This window comes from Astyanax mexicanus, chromosome 20 (genome assembly GCF_023375975.1).
Source record: "Astyanax mexicanus isolate ESR-SI-001 chromosome 20, AstMex3_surface, whole genome shotgun sequence".
In the NCBI taxonomy this organism is placed as follows: Eukaryota; Metazoa; Chordata; class Actinopteri; order Characiformes; family Acestrorhamphidae; genus Astyanax; species Astyanax mexicanus.
This window is the reverse complement of record NC_064427.1, coordinates 39,403,610-39,431,307: the sequence shown is the minus strand read 5'-3', so window position 1 is coordinate 39,431,307 and position 27,698 is coordinate 39,403,610. Positions and strand designations below refer to the sequence as shown.

General features: G+C 38.5%; 1 protein-coding gene across 2 annotated transcripts in view; it reads left to right on the top strand.

Annotated features, from left to right (window-relative positions):
* Positions 1 to 27,698, top strand: part of dclk1a (doublecortin-like kinase 1a) — an 86,140-nt gene that overhangs the window by 25,791 nt on the left and 32,651 nt on the right. For both annotated transcript variants that reach the window (XM_022681478.2, XM_049468937.1), the window contains exons 4-5: positions 17,191 to 17,290; positions 24,883 to 24,987. In XM_022681478.2, the coding sequence (XP_022537199.1) occupies positions 17,191 to 17,290; positions 24,883 to 24,987 (205 nt within the window). The remainder of the gene's footprint in view (positions 1 to 17,190; positions 17,291 to 24,882; positions 24,988 to 27,698) is intronic.

The window sequence follows — 27,698 nt, the reverse complement described above, 5'->3', positions numbered from 1 at the left end:
TTGATGTTTTGCTTGTGTTGTGTTGATGCAGTCTGTTGTTTTGTTGTCTGTAGTACTGCTCTGTTCTTTTTGCACTAATTCAGTTAGAATAGTGCCTGCTACCCAAATGCAGCCTGTTTCTGAACGATCTGCTTCTTTGCTTTGCTTTGCTGAGTCACTGCTACCAGGTGGAGGGCTGGTGCTGTGTGTGTGTGTGTGTGTGTGTGTGTGTGTGAGTGTGTGAGTGTGTGTGTAAAAGTGTCTGTATATATCTCTGCCTTAATATGATTTATTGTAAAAGGAATAGAATATGTGTTTTTGTGTTTTCATTGTATTTTTTAATAGACAGAGAGACAAAGAGAGAGAGGGAAAATATATACTGGGTGTGACAGAGAGAAATAGACCAGCAGACATAGAGACAGAGAGAGAGAGAGAATGTCACAAGGACAAGGAGAGACAAGGAGAAATAGACAGAAACAGAAACAGAGAGAGAGAGAGAGACTGTCACATAAACAGAAAGAAAGAGAGAGAGAGAGTCACATAAACAGAAAGAAAGAGAGAGACTGTCATAAACAGAGAGAGAGAGTGTCACAGAAACAGAAAGAGAGAGACTGACACATAAACAAAGAGAGAGACTGTCACATAAACAAAGAGAGAGAGAGACTGTCACATAAACAGAAAGAGAGAGAGACTGTCACATAAACAAAGAGAGAGAGAGAGAGAGACTGTCACATAAACAAAGAGAGAGAGAGAGACTGTCACATAGACAGAGAAATAGAGAGAGAGAGAGAGACTGTCACATAAACAAAGAGAGAGAGAGAGACTGTCACATAAACAGAGAAATAGAGAGAGAGAGAGACTGTCACATAAACAGAAAGAGAGAGAGAGAGAGAGACTGTCACATAGACAGAAATAGAGAGAGAGAGACTGTCACATAAACAGAAAGAGAGAGAGAGACTTTCACATAAACAGAGAAATAGAGAGAGAGAGAGAGAGACTGTCACATAAACAGAGAGCGAGAGAGAGACACACAGACACAATGAGAGATAGCCAAGACTGCCAAGTAGACAGAGAGAGAAAGACCATCACACAGACAGAGGGAGAGAAAGAAAGAGACTGTCACAAAGAGAGAGAGAGTAGCAAGCAAAGAAAGATTATCAGACAGAGACACAGAGAGACTGTTGGACAGAGTGATAGAAAGAGAGACAGACAGACAGACAGACAGACAGACAGACAGACTGTAAACCTCATCACACTGTATCTGCACCAGCCTCTTTTACATCCCGCTGCCTCCAAAACCTGTGAAAACTCATCTAGCAAATGCTGGAACACAGCTGTCACTGGATAAAAAAGTGTTTGTAGCACTTGTTAAAGCTTCTCACTCACACACACACACAAACACACACACACACACACACAGTCTATAGCATTAACCATGTGTCTCTAATTTAATCATCTCTTTCCTTTTTAAACAACTTATTTAAAAGATCGACAATTATCCACAATTCCTTGATACATACTAGGCTTGGGCGATATGTCTCTAAAATAATATCACGATATTTCAGGGTATTTTTGTGATAACGATATACTTGGCGATATAGGAAAACTAAAATAATTCATTAATTTCAGGAATATAGTATAATAGTATAACAGAATAATCATAATGTGGTAAAATAAATAATATAGCATAAAATAATATAATGCAGCAAAAAATATAGCAGAATATTTAGTGCATGCATATAAACTGCAAACTAAAACAATTATACAATAAATACACCTAAAGCTTCACAGTAAATAATAGACTACTTTTAAGACAGAACAGCCCTATTATCACGATATGGATTTTTAATATCATGATATTTCTGTATCACGATATATTGTATATGATATAATATTGCCCACCCCTAATACATAGTTGAGTTTAGTTTAGAAAAACGTTTGTAAAACCCACTCGATCTCATCTAATGCTGTTAATTAGTTTTAACACACAGGAATAAGAAACTGTGCAAATTGAGTCTGGATTATTGTGTTGAGTTTTGCTTAATCTCTGCAGAAGTCTTGCTTTAACCAAGTCATGCATTGTCCTCATTGTATTTAGGTTATAGGCTGTTCTGATCAGCATCACTTTAGGGTGTTATGTAATACACAGTTCTTCAAGTAATCCGTCTAATGAATTGCTTCATCATTTATTTATGCCTCCCTATTGATCCTTCCACTCATCCCTCCTACATGCATCCCTCCATACTCTCTCTCTCTTTCTGTATCTCCCTATTTGTTTATTTATTGGTGAGTAGAAAGAAGGACAGAGAACAAAACAGAATGAGAGCATGTCAATGAAACAGGCACATAGGAGAGAAACGTAAAAGAGAAATAAGATTTATAGGGAAGGGATAAAGAGAGAGAGAAAAGAGTTGTTCTGTAGCAGCCTCTAGCTGTGAGCTTTCTCTCTCTCTCTATCCATCTATAGCTCTCTCTATCTATCTCTCTATCTCTCTCTCTCCCAGAGAGAAACAGTTTTTCATGCATTCATGCTTTTATGCATTGTTTTAGGCTGCTTCCTTTATTTGATGTTTTGAACTGTTTTTATTTTTAACATCAATTTTACACTCCAGACTTTTATCCTTGGTTTTAAATACGTCAAGCTCATTCATTTTATCCTTGGACAGGCTAAGTTGGCCACTCATGTCAGTCGCAAAAACAAGGTGGCGGGTAGTGCTGACTGTGCTGTTACACGGACGTTCGTAAGGCTGGTTAAATCCAGAGTTTTTATAGATTTTAATTATTACAAAAGCATGCAAGATTTAGACGCTTTTAAATGTGTGTGGTGCTGCACTCTAAGAAATATAAGTACAGATTTGTACTTAAAAGAGTATAAAGCTTGTTTCTGGGACTGTACCTTATATTGAGGTGCAAAAAAGTACCTTTCAGTGAAAGTCCTTTTTTGTACCCATGGTTTTTGTGCCAGTAAAGATTATAAAGATTATAAACATTATCATCAACTGAATATGGCTCAAAAACTTGATGATACAAAATTGTCTGGCTTTTAAATAAAAATGTGCAATTAAAATATATATTGTTTATTAGTACAGTGATACAGAATACTGAATGTACCTTTTGGCTGCAGGTTAAATGGTACAAATCTGTACTTATTGCTGTTAGAAATGACTTTGTACTTCAGAGGGAACAAATCTGACCCTGTAAAGACCAATATTGTACCTTTGAGGGTACGATTATGAAGAGTGTACCTTTGAGTACAAAAAAGTACTCATATCGTACCTCTGTTTTTTAGAGTGTGGGATTAAGCAGTGTGCTCAGTAGAGGAGGAGGAGGAGCTTTGTTTCGCTCTTGAGTTCTTTTAAACTTACATGTGTGATACTGGGCTATGTGTTTTTTATTTTTTTGTCATCTTTTTTAATCATTGATTGATATATTTATCATTTTAAGATGGCAGCATGACTGTTGAATGGTTTAACCCTTGTGTGGTGTTCGGGTCTGTGGGACCCGTTTTCATTTTTCATCAAATGATACAAAAAAAATATTTTTTCTAACTCAAACTCATTGGCATTGGCTCATTTTTCGTGAAAAACATATATCAAAACACATTTTCGATATGTGTTTTGATATATTCCCCCCCCTCCCCCCCCCCCCCCCACACACACACACACAGTATGTTTGGCCAAGGGCTAATAAACATTGCTTCATTTGTAAATTTGAAACTAAACAAATTTTCTACTCATATCTTGAGTTTAATTCATTTTCTTTTACATTTTATTAAAAAACTAATAAAAAAAGAGTAGCACTTTTTGAAAGAAATGTAACATAAGAAAGGTAAAGGGCAAATATTAACCATGTAAGCTGTTTATATTGCTTACAATTTAGGTGAAGCGAGCATGTGTAAAGCATTTTAATGTAGAATTGCTTAATTTTGCTGAATTAAATACAAGCAACAAAGTAAACGAGTAACAAAAATATGAACACCACACAAGGGTTAAATAAAGGACCATCAAAAGTAAAAAAAAAAGTCTCTCTCTCTCTCTCTCTCTCTCTCTCTCTCTCTCTCTCGCTCTCTCTCGCTCTCTCTCTCCCCATGGGCCTGGTTTTCTTCTCCACTGCAGTAATACTGCTGTAATGATAAAATAGAAACTTAAGCTTCTCCCCAAGCTGGCACTCGGGATACCTTATGTAATGGAGATGTTGCGTAACTGCTCTCCTCGTCTGCTCGGCATCTAGAAGGCCTAGTTTAGAAGATCAAGATGGCATCGTTTTCACTTGAACTAGTGCCGCATTGTGCCCATCAGTGGACAGAGAATGGCCCTCTTCAGACTTTTGCTGTGTTTAATATGTGTTTTACTCCTCTGTTTATACTGTAGATTTTACCAGTGTTTCCGAACCCTGCTTTAACATGCACTTTAAATCAATTATGAGCTGTTAATGAGCTTATTATTTGGATACCACAGCCTTCAACTATACTATACTATTTTGAGTTAGTTGAACATTTGTGATCACATACACTGTAAGCCCGGATAAGTTGAATTTACTTAAAAAAATTGATGAAACAGGTTGCCTTAAAAAAGTTAGGTAATGGAAAAGGAAAACTTAAGTTAGCATTAATAAGAACATCAAGTTATTATAACTAAAGGGGAAGTTGATTTAACTTTTTTTATTTTTGTTATACTGTAGGACCGGATATGTTGAGTTTTTTCTCAATTTTTTAAGTAATGGGGAATAAAAACTTCAGTTGGCATAAATTAAAACATCGAATTATTACAACTAAATGGGAAGTTGATTTATGTCTAAGGTAGCCCAGGGGGGGAATCACTACACACTGATGGTGAGTGTTAGTCAGAAACTGTTGGACACGCCCAGTATGCAAATAGATTGTAACAGAAACCAATGGAAAATAAGCTGCCAATGGCAAAAGATTAAACTCAGTTATTAGAAGTTGGTTCAACTCAATGATCTCAGTTTGAATGTTTATTTTTGCACACAAATGTTAAACTAAATCAAAATAGATGAGTATTGTTTAGAAATATCCAATTTTATGTAAAACAGACTTAAATCATTTGAGTTCAAACAACTTATGGGTTTACAGTGTATACTGTACTATTCAAACTGAGATCTTTGAGTTGAACCAACTTATAATAACTGAGTTTAGTCTGTTTTGTCATTAACAGCTTCTTTTCCATTGGCTTCTGTCACAATCTATTTGCATACTGGGTGTGTCCAACAGTTTCTGACTAACACTCACCATCAGTGTGTAGTCATTCCCCCGGGGCTACCTTAGGTAAACTTGTAGATCACATATTATGATTAAATGCTTGTTCTCTGTGTTGTAGCTGTAGAACAGCATCATTTACTGAGCTGCAGTAACTCTGTGTTCTCGCTGTGCTCTCTGTACTTTTAATTCTTTACTGTTTTCTTTCATCTACTTTTCTATGAGTATTTAAAAAAATAGTTGAATGAAACCAGAAAGAAGAATGCTTCCCACTAGCATAGTAGAGCTGAAAAAATGAATTACGTGTGTTGAAACAAGAAGGTGGTCATAATGTTATGCTTGGCCAGTGCATGTGCTGTGTGTATGGCCCTGTTTGTCTATTCTACTACTGCTTGATCTCACCATTGACCACAACATTCTCATAGATAGACTAGAGAACCGGGTTGGACTTTCTGGAACTGTCCTAAAATGGTTCAGTTCATACCTTCAAGGAAGGAAATACTTTGTGGAAATGGAAAATAATGTTTCTGAGACTGTGCCAGTGACCTGTGGTGTACCCCAGGGTTCAATTCTTGGGCCACTCTTATTTAATTTATATATGATTCCTCTGGGTGAAATCATGCGTGACTATGGGATATCTTACCACAGCTATGCAGATGACACTCAGATCTACATGGCCCTCTGCCCAAACAACTATGGTCCCATTGACTCACTGTGTAAATGCCTTGAACAGATAAATAAATGGATGGGACAGAACTTTCTGCAATTAAATAAAGATAAAACAGAGATTATTTTATTTGGGAATAATAATGAGAGGCACAGACTAGCTGCCTATCTGGATTCAAAAAGCCTGAAATCTAAAGAACTAGTGCGTAATCTTGGTGTACAAATGGACTCTGATCTCACTTTTAACAGTCACGTCAAAGCCGTCACCAAATCAGCATTTTATCACCTCAAGAACATAAATAAGATCAGAGATTTTCTGTCTAAAGCAGACCTGGAGAAACTCATCCACGCCTTTATTTCTAGTAGGATTGATTACTGTAATGGACTCCTAACTGGACTCCCAAAAAAGACCATCAAACAGCTTCAGCTGATTCAGAATTCAGCAGCAGCAGCAGCAGAGTTCATCACCCCCATCCTTAAATCCCTGCACTGGATACCAGTCTGTTACAGAATAGACTTTAAGGTACTGTTACTGGTCTATAAATGTGTTAATGGTGCAGGACCAGCATATTTATCTGATGTGCTCCAGCAGTATGAGCCGAGCAGAACTCTCAGATCATCAGGAACTGCTCAGTTAGAGCCGCCTAAAGTAAAAACTGAACATGGAGAGGCAGCGTTTAGCGTTTAGCGGTTAGCTACTACGCTGCTCTTAAATAGAACCAGTTAACAGAGAGCATTAGAAGAGCCCCAACACTAAACATGTTTAAATCCAGACTGAAAACCTGCATGTTTGATCAGGCCTTCAGCTCAGTTTAAAACACTGCAGCTCCGCCCACTTTTATTCTGAAACGGCACTTTTGTATTATGTTTTATTCATGCTTTATTCTTATTTTATTTTTATATCCAATTCCTTGTTGTTCTTTTACATGTTTTTATTTTACTTCTCTTTGTTTTAATCATGTTAGAATCAATCATGCTTCATTCTTATTTTAGTTTTATTTTCATGTTTACTGTTATTCTTTAACATTTTATGTTCTTTAATTTGACTTCTCTGTGTATTTTCTCATTTTTAAAGCACTTTGAATGACCGTTGTGTATGAAATTGCTATATATATATATATATATATACACTGGCCTTGCCCTGCCTTTAAACATAAGAGTGTAAATGGGGTTTCAGCACCATGGACAGCTCTGTTGCTCAACACAGTTCAACAGCTTCTTAAGCCATTCGTTTGTAGAAGCTCAGAATAAATAGCTTGACATCCTGACTGACTTTGTGAGTGCTAAGTAAGCTTTAGCTAATATCCACAAACTAAGAGGGGTATTGTGAAGTGGAGAGAAAGTGTGGGAGCATATATAGAAGATAGAGGTGATAGAGGCATTGGTGCAATTTGCCTGGGTTTTTTGGCTGATGCCTTCCATTTGCTTAGAAAGCCAGCCTTTATGATGAAGCATCCACCTACGTTTATGAGTTGCTTGCTGTTTCTCTTCATGTGGCAGAGATTTCTGCCTCCTCTCCACTCCCCTTCACTCACACATACACACACATACACACACATACTCACACATACACACACATACGAGTGTGGGCTGAAATTAGTGCAATTTATAACGTCCTTACGTCAATACACGCCCCACGCCTCTGCATGCGCCTACACACATGCAAACAAACACACAAAGCTGCTGGTGGGTCTCCACATGGTCGTGGGCTGGAGTATGAGTGTGTTGGCATGGCGAGTTGCACAGCATGCTGTCGGCTGACCCTCTTGTGTCATGCTAAGCACATCTCGCTACCCTGAGTCTCACCTGGACTGAGAGCAGATTAACTGCAGCCCTGGTAATTTAAGATGTGGAACACGATCCAGAGTGGATACTCCTGGATCAGGGATCTCTGTCTCAATTTACAAAGCCTTCAGCAGCAGGCAGAGCACTGCTAATCAACCGTGACAAATTAGCTGTCTTTTTTGTTTATTAATTGATTGGTTAATTCATTAATTCATTTGTTTTTTACTGGCAAATCCCTCCCCTCCAGGAGGGTGTCTCGCATGAGGTAGCACACTTTAATGCATTGTAATTGGACACATGAACATGCTTGGAGGAGATTGCTATGCATCATGCTGAGTGGACAGCCCTGTTTTTCCTGTAAAGCTGCTTTGTGACAACCTTTGTTGTAAAAAGCGCTATATAAATAAAATTGAATTGAAATGAATTGAATTGAATAGTTACTGATGGCTTCATACTACACATTCACCTGTATAATCAATGCTTTTCATCTCACCTGTCAGTGGTACTAATGTTATGGCTGATTAGTGTATACACACAATGGTTTACATTCACAGTAACATACAGTCAGTATATATCTCACATACAGCCCATCCTCCTCCCGTCCGCTCACCCCGACACATACCCACTCCTCTGGTGTTCTTCTCCCCACGTGGAGCCCCCTCCACCTCCTCTCCCTCTGGCTCTGGCGGTCATGCTGGGACCACTCGTTACTCACTGCCCTGCAGGGTGTGTGTGTGTGTGTGTGTGTGTGTGTGTGTGTGTGTGTGTGTGTGTGTGTGTGTGTGAGATATGAATTGGGATGTAAGTGTGTACGTACTTTATTCAATGGTGAAATTTCATATATATATATATATATACACACACACACACACAAACATTTCTGTAAAGGTTTGGATTTTGGAACATCTTCCAAAAATAGTTAGTTTTGCATGAAAAATTATACAGTTTTAACGATCTAAAAACGTGAGGGAATGGAAAACTGAAGTTTGAAATTTATTTTATATTTATATGTTCACCTTCACCATTTGGGATTTTTGAAAATGTCTAAACTAACTAAAATGTTAAGCATTGTAAAATCAATTTAATCAAAACTATCTAATAAAGCCTTAAATGTATTTTAAATAAGATAAAAAACAGGCCATCCAATCAAAGTCAAGCTTTGAAATATATAAACTGGATTATTATTATTATTATTATTATTATTATTATTATTATTATTATTATTATAAGGTTTCACATGGCCCCTACCTAATCGAGTAGGATATGTACATCATCATTGTAAGTCGCTTCGGACAAAAGCGTCTGCCAAATGTAATGTAATGTAATATTGTCACTATCCTGGAAAAACCTAGTATCTCAGTTGTTGCTGCATTTGACTTTTTGACATAATTTGAATCTGCATTTCTTTCCATCGTGTCCGAAAATCAAGATGACTGGACCAATAAAAATGCTCCAAAATTCAATTTGAAGATACAAGAAACATAGACTGCTGAGTTCATGTGGTCGTATTTGTTGTGTGTCCCAGCATGCTTTGTTCAGGTAATATAACTGTCCAGTGTCCTCACTTTTAAACATTCCTCAGTCAGCCCACGCTTTTTCATAACTCTTGTATTAAATCCCATCACAACAGGTTATTATTGTTCCCAAATTGTTCCAGTCTGACAGCCTAAACCCTTTCATTACTGTCTTCATAAATACAGCCACAAATCAGCTGATCAGAGGTGCTTTAGGTTTTAGTTTAAGTCTTTCTGTTAGCTGGGTTTGCACTGATGTGGGAGTTTTGGGTCTGGGACATATCATTTTACTACACTGGAACCATCATTTACTACTTAGTAACACTGTACTAATTTGTTCTCCAAGATGCAAACTAGGGGTGGGCAATATTATATGGTATACAATATATCGTGACACAGAAATATTATGATATTAAAAATCCATATCGTGATAATAGGGCTGTTCTGTCTTAAAAGTAGTCTATTATTTACTGTGAAGCTTTAGGTGTATTTATTGTATAATTGTTTTAGTTTGCAGTTTATATGCATGCACTAAATATTCTGCAATATTATTTGCTGCATTATATTATTTTATGCTATATTATTTATTTTGCCTCATTATGATTATACTGTTATACTATTATACTATATTCCTGAAATGAATTAATTATTTTAGTTTTCCTATATCGCCAAGTATATCGTTATCACAAAAATACCCTGAAATATTGTGATATTATTTTAGAGCCATATCGCCCACCCCTAGTGCAAACAATGTAAATGTACCTTATAATGTAGCATACACTTCTTTTACTCAACTACAGGTACTTAAAGATACCTGCACCTTGATGGATTCTGTTATTTTTCAGACTTTGCACCAAAACTGATGAGACAAATCCCTTCTAATACCTGACTGCATGTTATATCATCTCTACACATATATGTTTTTATAGAGGGAAGTGGCAGTGACTATAGATTGGGAAGTGAACACTGCCATCTAGTGGATCATAGAAATGACTCTTACTCAATCCCAGAGAGTCAAAGAACTTCTAAACCAGTGATTCTCAAACTTTTTTATTTAGTGGCGCCCTGTGCGGATGGTACGTGATACTGAGGGACCCCAACACCCCACGTTACCTGGGGAAAAAACTGCAGCCTTTGCAACTTTCCTCTTGGTTTTTGTTTTATCAGACCACCATTTTTTTTAATTCAGCTCTGGAAAAAAAAAACACAAAAAGAGAGCACTTCAGTTTCTGAATCAGTTCCTCTGATTTAGCTATTTATAGGTTTATGTTTGAGTAAAATGAACATTGTTGTTTTATTCTATAAACTACAGACAACATTTCTCCCAAATTACAAATAAAAATATTCTCATTTAGAGCATTTATTTACAGAAAATGAGAAATGACTGAAATAATAAAAAAAGATGCAGAGCTTTCAGACCTTAAATATTGCAAATAAAACAAGTTCATATTCATAAAGTTTTAAGAGTTCAGAAATAATCAATATTTGGTGGAATAACCCTGATTGGTTTTTAATCACAGTTTTTTTCATGCATCTTGGCATCATGTTCTCCTCCACCAGTCTTACACACTGCTTTTGGATAACTTTATGCTGCTTTACTCCTGGCGCAAAAATTCAAGCAGTTTAGCTATGTACAGCTCGTATTCATCCACATTTCTCTAGATTATATTCCAGAGGTTTTCAATTTGGTAAAATCAAAGAAACTCATCATTTTTAAAGTGTTTTTTATTTTTTCCAGAGCTGTATATATGACCAAATTGATAAATAGACAGTGATACGGCCTCTAATATTTTTATGCGGACCACATAGCACCCCATTACACAAAACTTCAATCATAGTATGTGTTATAACTGATTATTAATGATTTTAAGACATTTACAACCTAATTAGTAACCATTAATAAACTAATTGTAAACCATTTACATACACTTTATAAAGGTAGTCTTATATTAAAGTGGTACCTTTTGATGCTTTTGAACTGCTTTTTATTTTAAAAATAGTATTAATTTAATCAAATTGCTGTGGAGATATAGATTTACTCACAAATGTGGTTTATAGTTTATATTTTGTCCTCTAGATGGCAGGGTTACTGCACAAACTGCCTTTAGTTAGTTATCTACTGGCCTGTATGATTGTAGGTATCAGAAGCCTGATCAGTACAGAGACTAGTACAGAGCCTGTTTAATAATAAAGGACTCTTCACTACTTTTTACATATGGTCATTTTATGCACGTTCAGGATCTGAAATACATCTGGATCCAAGTCCAACCCATATAAAAAGCCAAACATAAATGTACCCAAGACACAGATTTAACCCTTTCAAACCCTGCACCCATTACAACATAACTGTTTCCCATTAGAATAGAGCAGGAACCAGCCAAATAATAAGTTTACAAGCCAATGAAACAGTAGCTCAGCCCCACCCACTTCATTGAGAAGGGTCCTTGGAGACCGCAGTTCTAGGACCCCTATGTTTTCGCGACACTGCCACCTAAAAAAAGTGGTGGTGGACACGATGGATTGCATTTGGAATGTGATTCAAGTTATGGCCTACATTTAATGTATAAAAATATTCAGATGTTTTGAATTAGATATCAATGTAATCTACACATATTGTGACTGTATACGTAACCTTAGCCTAAAAACCATACAAGCACCTAACATTACGAGTTAGCCTAGGATAGCTTGCTTCAAAACATCTATTAGCCTGTAACAGTTATTTTTTAATGGAAGCATAGCGCGATATGGTAATCAGTGAAATATAAAAGATGGCAAAGAATATGTTCACTACGTTTCAGTACATTAAATCAGTGTTAAACGTTAGCCTACTGTCTTCGGTGTAACGTTAATTACTTATTTAATCAATACTGATGTACCATATAGTTAAGTTAACAATCTTAAACAATACGTGTTGTCATTTGTAAAAGTTATTTTATTATCCTGTCTGCTTTTCAAGATGCATGTAACTAATTATTAGGTTATGTTTGTACCATCTTCAGTATAAAAGCTATCTAGCTGTATCTATCTAATATTTGGGTGAAATAAATATTAAAAAGTGTAAGTAGTTAGGTGAATTGGTAATATTTGGGTGAAATAAATATTAAAAAGTGTAAGTAGTTAGGTGAATTGGTAATATTTGGGTGAAATAAGCCTTTAAATATGTAAGTAGTTAGATAAAGTGGTGATATTATTTAAGGTGTAGTAAGTCGTTCATTTCGCTAGGTGGCAGTGTCGCGAAAACATAGGGTCCTAGAACTGCGGTCCTGAAACTGCAGTCTCCGGTTCTGCAGCTATATACTATTGACTTCATTGGAAAAAAACGGCAGCTTAGGCGTTAGAGTGTGGCAGCACCAACAAGGCAAAGTAAAAAGAGCTAATTTTTTGCAAATTTCATGTGATATAGAGTTTACTTTACTGGTACTTTAAAGGTTCATATCAAATCTAAAATAAAAATGTTAAACACAGACAGCCAATGCAGTGGACTTATATATACATTATTAAATAATGTAGTTTATTTGATTTAACTATTAGTCTTTTTTTGCGTGCATTACAGGAAGAAAAAACAGCATTTTTATATTTTTTTCTCACTGGAATATAACTCAGGTCTGAAAGGGTTAAAACAGATACTTACAAATCCAACCTCTAAAAAAAACAGGGGTGGTCTGAAAACCATTTGAGCCACATTATTTTAAACATTTGAAACGTTTCCCAGTACAACCTAAAAAATAACCCGTAATAAATTCCGCACAATAAGCAAATTGCTTATTCTGTACGATACAGCAATCTAACCAGAGACACGTTAGTGTAATTTAGTTGTAAATATGTGAAATTTGAAAATCTTATCAGGATACAAACCAGATACTAATTCACATGATGTGTAAAGCAGGTGTAAATTGGATCTATATTTAATCAGCAACCTGGTTCATATTGGAGTCTGGGTTTTGATTTAAATTTTAGTGTCTTTTGATCTAGAAGTTGTCTACTATGATATGAAGAAGTAGTTGCGGTCTGTGATAACTCTGTATATCTGTATATCCCTATATTAAATTATTATTGTGAAACACAATAAATTAAGATCCTAAATCAGTTGGAGCTGCAGTTGAAGTTTTTTTTTGGCACTTGGCTTGGCAACACTTATTTTTCCCCAGGTTAAGAAATAGTAAGTTTTGAGTATTTACTGTTGACCTCTGCCTCACTCTGCCTCCAGCCTAGTCTAGTCATGTGACTACAGTTTGCAGTGTGAAAAGCTTCCTCTGCTGATGCATGTGGGTAATAGAGTTTGAGTTGGCTGTTATTCACAGTGTTATTGCAGCTCTTTCAATGTATTGATTGTGAAAACTCATATCACAATAACAAAACAACTATAAGATTTATCTCACTTGTCTACTTTCAACATTAAACCTATGTTTTTAATTATAATGAAGCGCAAGCAACAGATCCTAAATCAGAACTTGCAAAATCAGCATATGCATTGTTCCAATTCATGTTTTCCCAGCATCTCCAGTTATCCATGCCTCGTTCCCAGCTAGAGTTCATTCATTCTTTGCTTTCAAATAGTTTATTCAAAGCTACAATTACATAAGTTACAACTCTAGTGTGGCCTCATCACTAATACACCAAGAGCTTTGAAATCATCCTCATGTAATATTCACTTGTTCATTTTCTTTTGATAGCTCCCCAGTAGTTTGCCAGCTCAGTCCCTCATCCTCTTTTCTTGCACTCAATTTAGAGTGACGGCGAACTTCTGAATGTGTGTGTGTTGTGTAACAAAACTCGTTTTACATTCGTTTGAGACATCAAAGCTTCTTTTTGTGTCTGTGGGAAAGCGGGCCATCTCCAGCAGGCCAAAACGTTGCTACGCTGTTTCGCAGTTTTACATCCTCCTCCTCACCCCTCACTTCTTCTTCAAAATACACTGTATGTCCAAAAGTTTGTGGTCAAGTCAAGTCATTGCATCTGAGTACAGGTACACAGTGTAATAAAATTGCAGGAGTGACGACGGTGCAACATCAACCTATAACAAAAAATAACAATAAATACAATAAATACAAAAGACGAGACAATTTATTATTATTATTATTATTTTACTTTAATTACCCAACCCACGCATTAGGACTCCCCCTATCACTAGTGATGCCCCAACACACCAGGAGGGTGAAGACTAACACATGCTTCCTCTGATACATGTGAAGTCAGCCACCGTTTCTTTTCGAGCTGCTGCTGATGTAGCATTACCGAGTAGCATCACAGCGCTAACGCTCGGAGGAAAGCACAGCGACTAGGTTCTGATACATCAGCTCACAGACGCCCTGTGCTGTAGATATCACCCTAGGAGTGATGTGGGGAGAGAGCGCCCACTGTACCCACCTGGAGGGAGCAGGACCAAGTGTGCTCCCTCTGAGCGCCGGCAGCTTGATGGTAAAGCTGCATTAGCGGGGTTCGAACCTGCGACCTCCTGCTCATAGTGTCAGCGCTTTAGACCACTGGACCACTCGGCGCCCCGAGACGAGACAATTAAAAAGACAGGACAGTGCAGTACCAATACGGTATATTAATGTGTATATTTAGGATAAGGTGCAGAGATGTGTAACATACTGTAACCTATAGAACATAATATATATATATATATATATATATATATATATATATAATAAATATATACATAACATATATAATAAATACATTTAGCTACCATGTTTACCCATTGCTGCACACACACGACGCTTGTCTAGTCCCTGAAAAGAAGAGAATAGAATAGGAATCTATTAAAGGACATTAACCTTTTGGCACCATGCATAATACCAGGCATGTTCTATAGATGAGTATAGAGCCCGCAGCACTAAACTCAGAAATACTCAGAAAAAACTGAGTTAAGAGTTAAGTTAACTCTGCCTCATTAGCTGGGATGCTGCCATGCTTTATTTCATTGTGCAGATTTTTAGTTTTTCTTTGCAGTGGGAGGGACTACGCTTCTGTTTGATTGATTGAATGAATGAATAAATGAAGTTCAACTTATATAACGCCTTTCTACAAACGCAACGACGCTTTACAATTTACACATTTTACACACAAGCATTCATACTCAGCCCTCATCCACACAGCGGTGAGAAGCGGCAGCCAATAGCGCACAGCGTACTCTCAACCGGAAACAACCATCCACCTGGAGGACTGCATCCAGCACTACAGCATTTACCCAGGACAGAGTGCCAATCCATATCTGGGCACAGTCATGCATACATTTACACACACACACAAACTTACATACATACCACACACTTTTACACATACACACCAGATCAGTATTTTTAGAGTAGTCCATTTTTCCTGGACATTTTTCACCCCTAATGTTTTACCTTCTATTACTTTTGTACATCACTACTATAAGTCTGCCAAATGTAATGTAATGTAATTTAATATAACTTTGCTTTGTTTCAGTCTTCGTTAGCCTCTGTCTTATCTTTACTTACTTATTTTATTTGCTCAGATAAGCTGAGTAAATAATGGCTACTCACTTTCCATTGTGACACTCAAGTAAACACAGTCTTGTCTTCATTAGACTAAATGACTGCGTTGCTGTTAGACAGTCTCCCTCATGGTAAACTCATTTCAGTTTGAGGGGCTCAGGAGGGGGAGGGGGGGGGCTCAATAGATTATGAAACAAGAATAATTTCCTCATTTCCTGAAACGTCCTGTCCCGTCCACCTCGTGGGACTTTAAGCCGGTTACATAAGCCCGTACCGATCGCTCTGAATGAAGTTTCGTTTGCCATGCAGAACTTGTTTACCGCTCGTTTTATTGTTTGTAATTAGCGAGCTGTAAAATGGAGTTCACCCAGCGGTGTCCCTGAAGGCAACCACGGGACTGGAAAGAGACAGAGAGAAGAAAGTGAGAGAGAGAAGCAGGAGGAGAGCGAGTGAAAGAGAGAACTGTCGTATCACTGGATTAAACTCTCTTGTGTCAATGGCGATCAGCAATAATGAAGAGAGATGCTGTGCTGTGAATCACCTTAAAAAGACATTACAGCAGGACTTTGGAGCCTTTTGGCAGTCCGTCTCAGCCGAGATGCCTCCATCATCCTGTTTATTCTCTGCCTCATGCTGTGAGGGTGGCTCTTCTCCTCTCTATAATGTATTCTTCTTTGATCATTAAGCTCTCTGTTTAAAATGTACCTTCAGGCCAATTCTAATGAGTCATTTAAAATCAACTGTTCTTCGTTCTATTAAAAGAGAAAGAAGTCCTCATGCTGTGTAAAATTGACCATAGATAATGGTATCTACTGCTGTGTTACCTCCACTAAACTTCTTTAAATTCAGGTTGTCTGTTTTGAAGCTGTTGTAGGCATTCTAATTGTTTTATGTTTTATGATGTTTTCACATTAGGACCATTTCAGAATCTGAAGTGGATTCAGACTGTTGTGCCAGTTCACAGCTTTTCTGAACTAGTTCAAGTTCAGTTCATACATGCTCAAAGTGAACAGTTCACGTTCAAAGTTCACAATTTTAATTCTATTTATTGTTAATGTAAAAGTTGGGTTTGCGTGCTGCAGCATGTCCGTGTGTGTGTGTGTGTAACAAGTGGGGGTGTACATGTGCAGATAGAAATGGACGTCTTGAAATGGAGTGTTGACTGATGTCAGGGTTCAAATTGGTATGTGGTGCACCTGTGTTTTCTGTTATTAAGATGCAACATGCCTGAAATTTACCTAGACACGCCTCACTTCCAAACCACCAAGCCCATTGGTGTAGATTTATTTCTACACTCTGACGTTTTTAACGATGCAGGCACAAGAAGTGACAAAAGACTGTTGTTTGGGTGTAAGATAGCAATGTGTATCATGACATACCTTGCGCAGGTTAGGTAAGGGCAGGTAAAATAAGGACCAATGTATCCGGTTACAATAATGCATGTCATTTCATTTAATCCTATGTAGGTTTGGGACAAAATAGTGTCTGTAAAACTGTCCTTTAGCCTCCCGTTTTGGTTCTACTGTCTGCATTTAAAATAAATTGTATTTAATTCTTTTCTCCATAGATCACATGTCTTCAGGACTTCTTTGGCGACGAGGACATCTTCATTGCGTGTGGACCTGAAAAGTTCCGCTACCAGGACGACTTCCTGCTGGACGAGAGCGGTGAGTGACACTGGCGTGTTTTATAATCTCTTTTTTTACCAGTTAATAGGAGAGCTCTGAGTTCTTCTCCAGCCGTTCTTTTTAGCTTGGTTAAAAAAGCTCCTCCTTCCACTTGAAGCTCACTTAGAGCTCATCAGCGGAGGCTGTGTGTGGGTTAAAACCTCCCTCCACCCGCGTCTGATCTTTTTGTCCCCCTTTTCTCTTTTTCCTTTCGGGCACGTTCATGCGCCCCTCTCTGCGCCCACACTGTCACCCTTAGCAAGAGAATGAAGGACCTTGTTCCAATTATTTCACAACTCCACAAGTCGTGTGTTACACTCGCGTGTAGGTCCAGTAACCCAGCCTTTATCTCGGCCCACTTGTGCCGGGTGACACAAAGCTGAGGCTCGTCTCTTTCATTAGACTCTCCTCTTCTCTGCTCTTATTTTCTAACGGGTCAGGAAATGAGCAGCTGCATGTGGACCTGGCACGCGTTTGTGTGTGAATGTGTTGAGAAACAAAGCCGAGCTGCTGCTCCAGCTCCTCCCTGCTCGCTAATGGAGGTGATGCACTGTCCCAGTTTATGGAAGTGTGCGTCTGGAGTTAGGTGCTTTTTGATAAAATGAAACTTTTACTGCTGTTCTCTAGACAAGTGTTTTTTTTTGAAAATGAGTATTCTATAGTATTTAATAGGGGTGTCACGATTTCGATATTTCATCTAAATCAATCGAAATTATGTCATGGTCTCGAGCCTCGAAGTCAAAAAGAGGATGGACGATCCCTCCCTCTAAGCTACACAAACGGTGCAGCACACTGTAGCGACGGCGCGGACATTGTGACTGCTGAAAGAGCAGCTCTTTCTCCAGAGAATGTGGACATTCTCATCTCCTTAAAGAAAAACTTAAAGAAAATATAAAAGTAACAGTTGTTTTGTCTAGACTCAAATATGTTAATAGTTTTGGTACCTTAAGGAGCATCTTTCTCTCAGATAAAGTTAATAATATATCTTTATTAAAGAAAAAACTTCTCATTCTCAGGGACCGAAAAAGTCTTAAAGTCTTATTTTTCATGTTTAACTGTTATAGTAGGATAGAGTTCAGTTTGTTAAGGCTCTAATTGTTCTATTATTTTCTACATGACTGTTCCTGTATTTTTTTATTATTTATTTTGTTATGTTGCACATTGCTGTTTTAATAGTGCACACTGCTGCTACCAAAAAAAGCCACTAGATGGCATTACATATATATCTTAATTAAATTATTTAAATTTGACCATTAGTGCCTAATGTGGTGTATTACAGATCACTTGTATCACTTTGCATCACTTATATCAAGCCCACCTTTTGAAGTAAGATATTGTAAATTTGATGAATCAAACCAATGACTGACCATAGACTAATCTAAAACTGGCATAGGCCTCTCTGCTGTAAAAAAAATAAAAAATAAAATCAAGAATCGATTCGAATCGTGACCCTAAAATCGGAAATAAAATCAAATCGAGGATTTAGAGAATCGTGACACCCCTAGTATTTAACTATTTATGATGGCTTGCTTTACACAGCGGGTAAAATTTAGCTTGCACCCAATTTACTGCTAAAATTTGTTTTGTTTTTGTTCACATTGTCTATTGATTGTGGTGTATGCTCTTTATTCGTGTTAGATTTGGTGAACTGACCTGCATATGCAAAAGAACAGTATGCTGCCCAGCACACACTCAAAACACTGTCCTTTATCTTGAAAGAGACCGTTTAGCATTTAAAATACTTTAGAACTTTATAATTTAATATAACAGCTTGGTCTTGACTAATTTTCAATGAATTGCTCAGCCCTAAGTACATAGAAATACTCATGCACATATATGTCTGCAGTATACATCCCCTGTTTATCACAGTTGCGCTAAAGACATCTGAGCTGATAAATTTCTATACAGATTCTACTTTACCCACAATCCCATTCCTTTATAGATTAGAAAATGCCCAAATGTTCACTTGTTCCTCCACTTTCATTGATCTGCGTTTCTCCCTCTCTCCACTCTACCTGAATACCCACTTCTTCCTCCCTGAGGCTGTTTCTGGATCATTCCTCTTCAGATATGAGCAGTCACTCACTCAGCCCTGTCTGTATCTGTGCCCTCTCCACCGTGCTGAACAGTGCACCTGCAGGATCACTGTTGCAGAGCTTTCAGCAGCAGTGTGAGAACACCTTTCTTTACCTACAGTCCTCCACTGTCCCACTGTGCTCTTCAGGTGAACAAAGTAAAACCATAGTCTGTATATAGCTGGACAGAGCATTGTCTCTCTAAAGTGAAGCCACCACAGGTCGGGCGCCCCCTGCTGTTCGGTTGCAGAAAGCTGTGTAACTCCACCCATCCCCATAGGTTTCAATGGCAAAACAGAACAACTTTCAATCACGTTTTTTTCTAATATACTGTAATTCTACCTCCATTATTTAAATGCAGCAGCTAGTGTAACCTCTGCTTATATTGTTAATTTTTTATATCCTCACAGAATTCGTTTTTAAAAACGTTATTCAGCTCTATTTAAAAAGGTGTGGTTATTGTAAAAGGGCTGGTTATGGCCGGGGCCAATAACAGACCGTCCGCTCCGCCCCGCTCTGCAGCCTGTGACCTCGAGGCAGCCCTTAGAGGCGGGGTTATTTAAATGAGTAGGCGGTCTCTCCACAGTCTTTCTCCCTCCTCTGGTCTCTACTGCGCTCTACAGACTCGGGTATCAGGATCGCCAACATGGAGGAAGATTTTAGCTTCATTTTCATTGAATGAATGTGAACGGCGACACGGCGTCCATCTTTTTTTTACAGTCTCTGAGTAAAACAAACAGTATGCGCTGCACCCTGCATGCTTAATCAAATCCAGAGAGCACATTGTTGTTACTCGACCGACTCATCCAGACTTTCACTCTGATGCCTGTCACAACTCTGTTTTAGCCACTCAGAGTCTTTATTATGTTGAGTTAGAGAAAGAGGAGGAAGTCAATCATAAAGGGGAACGTAATTAAAAAGGCATTAGCATGCTGCCATGTGCGCATCTAATGAGCTTTGATGATCAGAAATGTGAGGGACATATGAAGTACGCCGATGGCGAGACTGATAGAGCCAAATGGCAGCCTGTGAAGACATTTATTTCCCCAGAGGAACCTTATTCAGCACTGGCCAAACAGCAATCGGTTACAGTATGCTGGTGCTTGGGGTTTTATGGCACTTTTGTTTGTCTGACTTTTTGTTGGAAGTTCTAAAATAGTTTTTCTTAATGAAACAATGAATGAAGCTTAATGCCAATACTTTAACTCTCCAAAGATTTTGGTACCCGAAAAAATATTGTCATCAAAAAAATTTGGGACCAGAAAAAACTTCGTCTCCAAAAATTTGCTGACCAGAAAAAAATTTGTCCAAAAACTTAGTCTCCAAAAATGTTGGTACCTGAAAAAATATTGTCACCAAAAAAATTTGGGACCTGAAAAAACTTCGTCTCCAAAAATTTTGATACCTGAAAAAATTTTGTGACCAAAAAAATTTGGGACCCAAAAAACTTTGTCTCCAAAGATTTGCTGACCAGAAAAAAATTTGTCCAAAAACTTCGTCTGCAAAAATTTTGGTACCCGAAAAAATATTGTCACCAAAAATATTTGGGACCCGAAAAAACACTAGAAATAACAGAACAAGGCTTCGTTGAGACGTGACACTCGCCTCACATGTACTGCCACAGCGCTTTATGGCAGTGAAGACATGCAGGTCAGCAGAGGGTTAAAACATAAGTCTGCAGTTTGTTCAGGGAGATGCGTTTAACGGCATGCCCTTCAAGCTTTCTCTCCTAATTGACTGTGACATTTGCTGTCTTACACGGTGTCAGAAACTTAATGCGTTCTCATCTGAATTCATTACTTCCCTGATGTAAAAGCTGCAGAAGGCCAAATGGGAAAAACAAATCAGACGCAATAAACAAACCCAGAAAAAAGCAGGAAGGAAAAAGTACATTTGAATAAATAACAAGTAATTTCTGTCTGCTGCTGTTAACACTCTAAATACTGGCTCAGGCTTCACATTCAGATCCTGCAGGATTAGGAGTCTGTTCAGAAGGATGCTTCCTCGTATTAGGGATTCAACTCTTTTTGATCAGACTCCTTTGGGATCAAGTAAATCTCCTTCAACAAAGAGTTGTTTTTCCTCAAATGAGGGATTAAATTAGTCCCCAGGCTGAGGATTACATCCGTGCACCACAGTCTCACCGTGAAATTCTTCAAACACACTTCCATGGGATTGGATTAATAACACTTTCATGGTCAAGGCAGTGCAGGGACAGTAGCAAAGACAGAATCAGTGAAGATTTTAAAGTGTCATCACTTTAGTACACATAATGTAGGGGTGGGCGATATGTCTCTAAAATAATATCACGATATTTCAGGGTATTTTTGCGATAACGATATACTTGGCGATATAGGAAAACTAAAATAGTTCATTAATTTCAGGAATATAGTATAATAGTATAACAGTATAATCATAATGTGGCAAAATAAATAATATAGCATAAAATAATATAATGCAGCAAATAATATTGCAGAATATTTAGTTCATGCATATAAACTGCAAACTAAAACAATTATACAATAAATACACCTAAAGCTTCACAGTAAATAATAGACTACTTTTAAGACAGAACAGCCCTATTATCACGATATGGATTTTTAATATCATGATATTTCTGTGTCACTATATATTGTATACGATATAATATTGCCCACCCCTTACATAATGTAATGTCTAAATTATAACTGTTGCAGGTACATATATAAAATGTTTATATAATAATGTTGCTACAACATACAATAAACAAATAATTTGCAGGAAGATGTAATAAAATAAATGTTTTGATGTGTACAGAATAGAGAACAGGGCTGTTGATGTTTTAGTAATGATTAAAAAGTGTAATGTTAAGAATTAGGTTATTATAAAATAAACTTTCAGAATATGAAAAATGACATGGCAAATTAATGTATGCATAGCACAACTTTAAATGTATTATAGAGATTTTATCACATACTCACTACATTGTTCCTGACTCGTGTTGCTAGTGGTTAGAACATGGTAATGCCCACTAAAACATGCCCACCGATAAAATAACTAATGTCTCTTCTTCAAAATTTTAGATGGCTCTTTCCAGCCATTCCTGCTTTAACGTTTTATAGACTAAATAAAGCAAATGCTCTCCCCAACTTTGGGAAAAGACTTGTGGTTTAGGTTCTAAATATTGTAGATGATAAAGCAAACGTGTTCTGCCTCTTTTTCCTGCACTCTTTGGCTTTCCTGCACTCGCTCTGCTGCAAATCTTCCTCTCAACAATGAACCACTAGCACATTTTGTCTTGTGTATTTTTTTATTTTAGCATGCACACATGTTACTCCTGAAATAATTAAAATTGTATCGCTGTGCATGTTTCTTTCCCTGTCTTATAAAATAAAAGCCCTCAGTGTACAAGGCTTAAAGAACACACACTGAGGGCTTTTATACACCACCCTCTGCACGGCACCATCACCAGGCAGAGGAGCTCATTCAGCGGCAGACTGCTGTCCCAGTCCTGCTCCACAGACAGACTGAGGAGGTCTTTTGTCCCTCAGGCCATAAGACTGTTCTCAGCTCCTCTCAGCACAGCAAACTGAAGACTCTGCAACACTTTTCATTTCATTCTGGCAATTCTGGCCACACCATGGACACACCCCCATCTATGGACACACTCTCAGTCTTGCTGAAGCCTATAACACTATTTTTATAGTTCTACCCTATTTTGCACTAGTAGTTCATTCACTAGTTCATTCATCTACTGTTTACGTATCTTTTGCACTGCTGAATTTAAATGATTATATAACTGTGTATTTGCACTTTCTGTATGGCTGACATCAGTTATCCTCACTGTATGTACTTTATCAACTGGTGTTCACTGTCTATTGTGTTCTGTCTATCTATCTATCTATCTATCTATCTATCTATCTATCTATCTATCTATCTATCTATCTATCTATCTATCTATCTATCTATCTATCTACCCACCCACCCACCCACCCATCCATCCATCCATCCATCCATCCATCCATCTATCTATTTATCTACCTATCTACCCATCCATCCATCCATCCATCCATCCATCCATCCATCCATCTACCTATCTACCTATCTACCTATCTACCTATCCACCCATCCATCCATCCATCCATCCATCTGAAGCCTATAACACTATTTTTATAGTTCTACCCTATTTTGCACTAGTAGTTTATTCACTAGTTAATTTATCTACTGTTTACGTATATTTTGCACTGCTGAATTTAAATTATTATGTAACTGTGTATTTGCACTTTCTGTACCTACCTATCTACCCACCCATCCATCCACCCACCCACCCATCCATCTGTCCATCCATCCATCCATCCGTCCATCCATCTATCTACCCATCCATCTATCATCTATCCATCCATCCATCCATCCATCCATCTATCTATCTATCCATCCACCCACCCACCCATCTACCCATCCACCCACCCACCCATCCATCTATCCATCTATCCATCTACCCATCCATCCATCCATCCATCCATCCATCCATCCATCTATCCATCTATCCATCTATCCATCTACCCATCCATCCATCCATCCATGGCACCTGATGTGTCTCCAACTGAACATTTGTGTCGTTGACCCCAAGTACAACTAGCAGTGAAATGCTGTGATTACCGCTATATGATTTAACTAATTTCGGTATTTTAATTTGCTCTTTTTGACAAGCTTGTTACCTGTGCCTTTTACTTTTAATAGCTTCCTGGTAGTTGCTAGGTTACAGGCGAGTAATGTGGACTGATCCTTGCAGAGATTTGTTTGGTGAGATATTGACTTGGAGCTGCAGATTTGACGAGCGGAGTGTCAGTAAGAAAGAAGTCAGTGATGAGATTGCAAAATAAGAAAAGCAGGCTTGCTTAGGCCATGCAATACTACCTGTCAACTACAGAAATAACTGATTTTTTTTTTTATAAGCTAGACCTTACACCAGTAAACAAACAGTAGTGTGAAATACAGTAGTAGTAGTAAACAAAGCAAGCACTTTATTGTCAAAGGAAAAGTAGCTCATAATGTAGCACATACAGCTTCCTCCACAATTACTGATACCCAACTATGATGCCTTAATTTACAAAAAACTTTTTTATTGATGCTGCCAGAAAAATGAGATCCAACCCTTAACTATTTTTTTTCTAAATAAGGCTCCTGTGCATGTTATGAGCAGCTTTTTATGCTAAAAATGTGTTTTAAAACATTTATGTTTTCAATGTAGGGTCAAGCTGATGAAGTGCAAATAAACACTGTTAAATGAAACTTTACAACCTTCTTAAGTCAATGGTAAAAATATTTTCTTTCAGGTCAATTTGGAGAATTTCTATTTGTCCATTCGTGAAGAAGGTTGTGTTGAAATGATGTAGGACACTGCAGCAGACCTTTTCTTTTGTGAATTTGATTGATCTATTCTGTAAATAAAACCTGGATTATACTGTAAATCCAGTGTGAAAATCTCTTTATCAGGATATGTACTAATTGTGTGATCTGTCCCTTCTTGTGTAATAGAATGCAGGCTGATGAAATCATCCCCCTATGGAAAAACTCTATTAAGCAGAGGATCTCCCAGGAGCGTGGTGCTGGCCAGGCACAGCAAGTCTCCCTCTGGATCAGGTACAATATCAACATCTGGGTGAAGTGTGTGTATTTTTGTGTTTTAGGATACGAATGTATTAATTACATAATGTCCATCACACTGAAATAGTCTTTTATCCACTCTGACTCGATTGGAAACATTATCCAATAAATGAATTACATAACATAAACAGTTTAATACAGAAAGATTAGGATAAACCTTTTTGTGAGATTAGTTTACACCATGGACCGGTTTCTTTAGTGGGGGTTAAGCCTAGTTATGGTAAAAAATCTCCATTTAAAATGCTGTAGTGCAGAACTAGACTTGCCAAAACTACACTGATATGCCAAAATATGGGATAGTAGTTTGTTAGGGGTGGCTTGGGAATGCAGACAGCTTTAAAAGTTGGTTTGTCTTTTTAAATGTATGTCGTCTTGCCATGAGCATGCTGACAGTTTTTAGCCCCGCCTTACAACCCATACAGATTTGGTCATCACCCGATTGAACACGTCATGATCAATTTTCTTACTCCCATCCCATATATGCACAACAGTGTATATAAGTTGCACAAGCTGATTATACAAGCTGTATGCGTCAACAATGTGTGAATCCACCAATTGGAAAGCATGCCTGGAGGCTTTTGAACATGTACCAGCATGCTGGTTGGTTGCAGAACTAGGCTGTTTTATCTGAGCTTGTTGAAAGTTACTTATGTATTCCAGACATGAACGCACCATCTGAGAGTTTTTAGCTCTGCAGGAGGCACAGTGTCATTCGCTCATTTTCTCTCTTCCTCTCCCACAGACACACTCGCACTCACACAATCCAATCCAATAGCTTTCTTTAAAACATTCATCTGAAAATGAAGGCTTTTACCTTCAAACGATCTGCTTTGGTAAAACAAGCACAATTTCATCTGCCCGTTCATCATTAATGTTTCCATTAAAAAAAAAGAAGGGTCATCTCTCTGCAGATCAAAAAATGTTACAAGCTTTTTGTTATAGAACCAACATCGAAATGAAAAATAGATCATTGTAAATTATGCATGAACACTGACAATCACTGGAAACCTTGGAAAACCTTGGAAAAGGTTTAATGACTCAAGGCTTTGTGTCAGTATAAGAAACAGCAGCCAGTCGGGTATCACTCTTCTTCAAGGCTGCTGCCTGATCCTCACTGATGCTGCAGTGCAAGAAGAGTTGATGTCCTATACTGGTGGCACTGTCGAACGAATGACACTCACAAGATAACCAGAGATTCAGGCTACTGCAGTAGAACAGATCAAATGGCTCTGCTTGCTGACATGCTTCATATTTACATCTCTGTCAAAAGAATAGTTGCACCCAGACGGACACAACCGACTTCACACAACCATTGTGTGAAGGCATTGTGGTCATCACCAATCAATGCTTTGTAGTTATGTGTTGCACATCCAGAGGGCCTGGTATTATGGTTTGGCAGTCCAACGTTACATTAATGAGGTCCTGAAACTGGGGCTGGGCGATATATCGAGATTTAAAAAACATCGATATATTTTCATATGCGATATAAGACAAGACAATATCGTTTATATCGATATAGACTATGCTGCGTTACAGTAAGCCCCGCTAGTTCTACCACTGTGTCTCTGTACAGCCTCACCTAGCCCCGCCTCCCTCACTCACTAAACACACTAACCCTCACCTAGCCCCGCCTCCCTCACTCACTAAACACACTGCCCCTCACCTAGCCCCGCCTCCCTCACTCACTAAACACACTAACCCTCCCCTAGCCCCGCCTCCCTCACGCACTAAACACACTACCCCTCTCCTAGCCCCGCCTCCCTCCCTCACTAAACACACTACCCCTCTCCTAGCCCCGCCTCCCTCCCTCACTAAACACACTACCCCTCTCCTAGCCCCGCCTCCCTCACTCACTAAACACACTAACCCTCACCTAGCCCCGCCTCCCTCACTCACTAAACACACTACCCCTCACCTAGCCCCGCCTCCCTCACTCACTAAACACACTAACCCTCACCTAGCCCCACCTCCCTCCCTCACTAAACACACTACCCCTGCCCTGGCCCTGCCCCCTCCCTCACTAAACACACTACCCCTCACCTAGCCCCGCCTCCCTCCCTCACTAAACACACTACCCCTCACCAAGTCCCGCCTCCCTCCCTCACTAAACACACTAACCCTCCCCTAGCCCCGCCTACCTCACTCACTAAACACACTACCCCTCTCCTAGCCCCGCCTCCCTCCCTCACTAAACACACTAACCCTCACCTAGCCCCGCCTTCCTCCCTCACTAAACACACTACCCCTGCCCTGGCCCCGCCCCCTCCCTCACTAAACACACTACCCCTCTCCTAGCCCCGCCTCCCTCCCTCACTAAACACACTAACCCTCCCCTAGCCCCGCCTCCCTCCCTCACTAAACACACTACCCCTCTCCTAGCCCCGCCTCCCTCACTCACTAAACACACTACCCCTCTCCTAGCCCCGCCTCTCTCACTCACTTATCACACTGCCCTTCCCCTAGCCCCGCCTCCTTATCCACTAAACACTCTCATGTAGCTCAATAACTATGATCAAAGGTTGCCTTGGTCATATAAGTCATATTTTTATTTTCGTTATAAACAGCATTGCAATCTGACAGACACCTTCTTATGGGTGCAACTCTTTCCTTGAGTTTAAATAACCAGGAGATTATAGTCTTAATTTATTAATGAATAACTGATGGAAGAATTATAAACATCTGAAGGT